The sequence below is a fragment of the Cryphonectria parasitica genome (genome assembly GCF_011745365.1).
Source record: "Cryphonectria parasitica EP155 unplaced genomic scaffold M406scaffold_1, whole genome shotgun sequence".
Lineage (NCBI taxonomy): Eukaryota > Fungi > Ascomycota > Sordariomycetes > Diaporthales > Cryphonectriaceae > Cryphonectria > Cryphonectria parasitica.
The window spans coordinates 6,654,149-6,660,553 of NW_024468909.1; the positions used below are offsets into that span (position 1 = coordinate 6,654,149).

Below are 6,405 nucleotides of genomic sequence, written 5' to 3' on the forward strand. Positions count from 1 at the left end.
CCTTTCAATCTCTCTTTTTCTTTTCTCTTTATTGTTACGTGACAAAGCATACCTGCCCACCCGTCCTCCCTATCTCGTTATCTTTTCTGTTCCGTCGTGGTTCGCAATTTCCACATTCCAGGCGATAATAACTGTATCCGAGTCAGGTTTTGCAGGATTATCTACAGTGCACCTTGATGGCGGCCCTGGTGACATTTACAGCCTCGGCTTCATAGCCCTACTCATATCGTAGTGATAGATGTGGGTGCGCCGCCGGGGAGGTGGTTGCTAGACTCTTCTGTGAGTAGCAGCAGCAACCTTTGAGCTTGTGCCATCTGGTCGTCTTGTCCTGTCTTGACCTGTCCCCGTCATTTTGACACGCTCAAACTCTCTTCTATTATCAAACAACAACAACGACGACGACGAGAGTGTGTGCCCTTCTGACCTCAAAGATCATGTTAGCCTGTTTCCCCGATCTTCCTCCCACCACCGGCACCACCAGCAACAGCACCGCCAATCAGTCAATGCCCCATGGATCACAGCTAATATGCTGCGTCGCATCGCATCGTTGGGCTTCGAAGCCCCTGATGGTCAGCCTGGCGACCGAGAGTCCATGCCTCCCATCCCGGGGGATGCGTCCCCGTCTTCCGAGTCCAAAAGTACTGGAGGCCTGGCCAGCGTCTTCAAGGGCCTGACGGGCGGGTCCAGGATCTCAAAGGCCCCTCCCGTGCCCTCCTCGTCCAATGCCCCCGCCTCAGCTCTGCTGTCCTCCGAACGAGTCAACACCGCCTCGCTAGCTGCCACAGGCGTGACCCCTCACTACAACGAATGGCTCGACAAGCTCAAGTCCGGAACCCTCAGCGAGCGCATCGCTGCTGCCGACTCCCTCCGTCTGACCCTGCCCGAGTATCCGCTCGCGCCTGTCCTGCAAGTATGGGATGCTGCAAAAGATTTGGTAGAGGCCTCGAGGCCCAGCGCTGTGAGGGCCGCCGGCTGGGAGCTGATGGCTGAGTGCGCCAAGAACACCGCGATCACGGAGCTCGAGCGCAAGGAATACTTCCAGACCCTGTCTGGCCCCGCAAACCCAGACGACTCCTACCTGCGACTGGGTGCCCTTGTGGACCTGACGAACCACGGTCGCAACATCTCTGGATTCGACTACGATATCATCCCGCTCCTGACGACCTGGCTTGCAGATGCATACAATACTGCCAAACACAGGCGGAGGCAGACTCGCGGCGAGAAGAAGAGCTCAAAGGGGAAGGCCGCTGCGCCGTCCGATGCGCCCGTGGCCGCCGAAGACAAGCTTCTCTCCCTGCTGGTCGCCTACATCATTGAGGTTCTCAAGTTCAACTTCAGGGTCGCCGATGACGATGTCATAGGGCGGCTGATCGATACACTCCTTGACATCTGCACGAAAACGACTGTCGAGGAGGATCTGATATGTTGTATCGAGGTAATTGACGCCGTCATTACCTACGGGTCTGTCCCGAAGCGGACCCTGGGCCGCTGTGTTGAGATCCTCAGCTCGATCTACTGCCTCGTGAGCGATCTCCAGAAGACAGCCTGGCATACACTGGCGAATCTCCTCAAATCACACAATGGACAAGCTACTGTTCGGGTCCTGCTGAGCCTGCTGAGAGACTATCCCCGCAACGGCCACGAGTCGAGTGAAGCATTCAGGATTGTTAGAGGCTCCCTGAGCGTCCTCCAGAAATTGGTAGGGAAGTCCTCCGAGAAAGGATACCCCACAGTGCCGTTGGCTTTGCTCATAGACGGCTGTAACAATGTCATCGGCAAGTCACAAACCAGACGGATAGCAGGGCCGACCCTGAAATTGATCAACACCTTATTCAACGACGGCACACAGAAACTCAACCCGCTTCTGGAGGACGAGGACTGGACCCTCGTCCTGGAGGTGGCTGAGAAGTGCGTGGGTCGCCTGCCATCTGACACCGAGGCCTCGCGGTCGAGATTGAGCTTGTCCAGCGAGGGCAAGAAAGGTGATATAGGTCCCGAAGAACTCGAAATCCTGCTCCGAAGACTAGAGGTTCTCGTGCGAGAGGGCGGCTCCGACTTCATCCAGAGACAAGAGTGCATTGCATTTCTAACCAGAATTCCTCACGTCCTCCTCGACTCGACGGCCGCTCTCGTTCTGGATCACTTCAAGGAGTTTCGGTGCTGCTATCCCTCGGATCTGGACTGGGAAGCAAACCTCTCCCTGGTGTTGGACTTCTTCTTTCTCGATCGTAGCCGCTCAACAGCTGTTCGGATACAGGCTCTTCAAGCTGTGACCGAGGTCTACGACATGCTGGAGCTGGTAGAAGACGAGCTAGAAGAAGAGTGCGTTCCGAACCTCGTGGAACAGATCCTGTCAGGCATCTCTGAGGAGGCGGACACCCTTGTTCTCCAGGAGACGGTCTCCTTCATGATCTCGGTTGCAGTGTCTGCCGAAGTAGCACTCTTTGAACATATCATTGACACCCTCAACAGCGTCATCGCGGGTGAGCGCCGGCAGTCACTTATGGCACCTCCACCATCGGAGACGCCGGGCAGCACCGATGAAGCTTCGAATCCTCAGAGCCCGGCTGATGTCGTGACAAGAGGCTTCGTGCTACTGTTCCTGAAGACTATGAACACCGACAGTCGCAAAGCCAGCGTAGCCTTCAATCTTCTCGTGGAGATCACCAGGTCTGCTCAGTCCACCGATGCCCGCCTGACCGCCATGAAGTTGCTCTTCCGACTGAGAGCTGACTGGGCAAACCGCATCTACGTCATATCGTTCACTGAATCCGAGGGACTGGCCGGCGTGCTTCACAGAACAGAGGCTTCACTGGCCAGGAAGCTTGCTGAAGACGCAGCGACTCTGCACAGGTCCAAGAGCGAGCATGCAGGAAACTCAAGAGCAGCCAGGGGCGTTTCCTTTGGCACAGCGGTACAAGATAGGATGGTACCGAGTCGCACAGCTAGCAGCGTGAAACATGGCGCTTCCAGGTACCACCAGCTTTGGTCCCTGCCAGACGCAGACGCCCTGCCAGAGACGCCCTCCTCGAGCGCTAGTCCGGTACTATTCTCTCACGTGGATATGGAGGTGCAGCAAAAAGATAAGACCCTCGGGGACGGCGCAGACGTTGGGGCAGACCAAGACGAAGAAGAAGCAGTACATAATAAAGCGCCACTGTTTGGGAACCTTCGCATCACGTCATGGCTCGACGCGATCCTCCACAACCTGACCTCAGGCGGTGCTGATTGGGAAATATACAGCTTCTGCCTTGTTCACCTGCCATCACAGCTCAGCAACCACGCGCTGTTCAGGGACGCCATCACGCAGATACGAGAAGCTCGTCGAATCATGTGTGAGCAGAGCAAGCACAACCTATTCCAGGACCCACCACCAGCCACGGGCCTCCGTCGACCCGAGGTCAACATCTGCATCTTTCAGGCGCTGACAACGATCATGAGTTATCATCAGGACTTTACGAAATCTGAGGACGACGACCTGGTGCGGACCTTCTTGCAGGGCATAGGTCATTCGACGGCAAAGACGTGCATTCATGCCCTGACCATCTGCTGTCACGAGATGCCCCTCGCCACCACGAGGGCACTGGTCAACATTCTGCAAAAGATGTCGACCGTCATTACGCAACCATACGTCGCGGTGCACATCTTGGAATTCTTGGCCGGTCTTGCCAGGCTGCCGGCACTGTACAGCAACTTCATTGATGACGACTTCCGTATCATTTTCGGAATGTGTTTTCGATATCTCGACACAGTCCGTGATAAGAAGCGATATGCCCGCAACAGCTATTCTGGTGAGAATGTGGCTGCTACCATCAACGCGACTCACGAGTACAACATGCTTGGGCAGCCTACCATCAGTGATGACTTGCCTCAATATGTCTACGCTCTTGCGTACCACGTCATCAGCTTCTGGTTCTTGGCCTTGCGACTGACAGATCGAGCGAAACATGTCAATTGGATCGCAAAGAGGCTCTTTCAAGGCCCGGACGGCGGCTTGACATCGGACGAGCAGGCTCTCATCACCATGGATTTCCTGCAGAGGGTGGCATATGCAGACGCGGACGACTCGGCAGAAAGCCCTTGGTTCACGGAAGCCAAGCGAGACGAGTACACGGAGAAACGATGGATTGTGGCCAACAGCTTGGTTTCCATCAAGCAGGCCAAATCTACGCCATGGGCACAGGTCACAAGGAGACAACCATCGGGCACCTCTTATTTCACCGTCCGCGAAAACTTCCGGGCGCCGCCACCCCATCAAGCCGGCAGCTTTGGGGAGAGAAAAGACAGGGCTTCGCTGACGACGAATAGCTCCCTTCCCAGCCACCTTCTTGTCCACATGCTCTCGTCTATTCCCCAGAGCCCCGAGGCAGTTCTGCGGCCTATCCCCCTCCCGGACGAGGAAGCTGTCGCTCGAAGCATCAAGATCTTTGATCGCATCTCCACCGTCGATGGGCACAAGGTCGGCATCATCTACATTGGCGAGAACCAGACCAGCGAGTCCGAGATCCTGCAGAACGTCTCTGGCAGTGCTGACTACGTTGAGTTCCTGAACGGCATTGGCATGCTCACGAAATTAAAGGGCGCCGAGTTCAATACGCAGGGTCTGGACCGAGAGTTTGATACGGATGGCCAGTACACGTTCTGCTGGCGCGATCGAGTCACGGAAATGGTTTTCCACGTCATCACGCAGATGCCAACCAACCTCGAGTATGATCCTCAGTGTATTCAAAAGAAGAAGCACATTGGCAACGACTTTGTGAACATCATATTCAACGACTCTGGTCTCCCTTTCAAGTTTGACACCTTCCCCTCGGAATTCAATTATGTCTACATTGTCATCACACCAGAGTCTCGGGCCTCATTCGTTGCGTCACGGGAAAATGCCGCTAAAACGAGCGGGGAGAGCAAGCACAACGGTGAAGACGGACACGAAGGAGACAGCAACGAGACTCTTCACGGCGGACCAAACGAATATTCGCCCTTCTTCAAAGTACAGGTGATGAGCAAAGAGGGCTTCCCCGAGATCTCACCTTGCGCAGCAACCAAGATGGTCGACCTGAAGGCTCTGCCGGACTTTGTGAGGCTGCTAGCCTTGAACGCGTCCGTCTTCTCGCTCGTCTGGGCCAACCGTGAATCAGGCGAGTATCCCTCGTCCTGGCGCAGCCGACTCAGAGAGATCAACCGCCTGCGCGAACGGTATGCGCCCAAGGGCCTCATCACCTCGACATCTACCATGCCTGGAGTGGCTGCGGCCAACATGCCCCCGCCCGGGGCAGCGGTACCGCCCCCTCTGTCTCTAAGCAGCGCGCTGGCCACCGCACAGCAGACATCAGGGCACCCTCCGCCCCCTCAGCAGCAGGTCGAAAGCCGCCCTTCGAGCGGGCTCAGGGACAGTACCATTTCTGGTCTCAGCGGCATGCGGCGTGCATCGGTAGCCACGTTCCTGACCTCTACGAGCGAGCCGAACTCTCAGAGCCATCGAAGCTCGGTGCTGAGCACGGCGACGGCCGACACAGAGATGGTCATGCCACCCAGCAACTTGGACTACGTTGTGGAGAGCTTAGATTTCTCCAAGTGGGCTTGAAAAGCCCTTTCTCTGCACATATTTACGCGCTATGCATGTTACATGCGACTATGATTGGAAGAAGAAGAGAAAAAAACCAGGGGATCGTCTTCAAGGAAATTCTAGGCGGGAAGGGGTAGGGCGAAAACTATCTGGAGAAGAAAAAAATCTGGTCTGCTCGGAATGAAGTGAGGTGCAATAATAGAAACGGTTGAAGGGGCTTTGTCTGCGTTTTCGAGCGTTGCGGATGGAGTCTAGGAATATGGGCAGGCGTGCTTGACTATACCACAAAAGTTACTGCTTTTTCATCTGCATTCGACCTCGTCTCTTCTCTCTCTCCCTATTTCTTTTTCTTTTGTCTTTACTGGCAACTATTTACGCGGAGAACAGAGGGCATGTGGTGGTCGAAACTCCAAACAGGAGAACACCGGGGCCGTACAGCAGACAGATCGATCACCTGTGTGTATTATAGATACCAACCCCCAAAGAAAAACACTGCGTCTCCGCTCCTGAACAAAGGATGTCGAAGGTCTGTTGTCTAACCATTTGTTTCCATCTCGGTCCTCCTTTTGTCTCTGTCTGTCTTGCATTTCATCACATCATATCACGTGGGCAACAACTCGTGTGCACAAGCGCACCGAAGGATTCTCGACACGTGCATGCATGGCCGGAGCAGCGTTTAGGAATCCTATATCAGTTTTCACATCGACCAACCTCGCCATGTCACACACACACACACACACACATATAGCCAGGGGCCCATTCCTTTTTCTGCGTTTCCTTGCCTTGTTTTTCCCTCCCCTGACTGACGCGGGCTGACACACACATCTCAACCCTCTTAT

General features: G+C 55.1%; 1 protein-coding gene across 1 annotated transcript; it reads left to right on the forward strand.

Annotated features, from left to right (window-relative positions):
• Positions 1-526: 526 nt before the first annotated feature.
• On the forward strand, positions 527-6,107 carry M406DRAFT_286113 (uncharacterized protein; the record flags this gene model as incomplete). Its single annotated transcript, XM_040918657.1, has 3 exons — positions 527-4,864; positions 4,949-5,242; positions 5,324-6,107. 3 exons carry the CDS (start codon positions 527-529, stop codon positions 5,582-5,584), a joined length of 4,893 nt encoding a protein of 1,630 aa, XP_040782191.1. The 3' UTR covers positions 5,585-6,107.
• Positions 6,108-6,405: the final 298 nt, after the last annotated feature.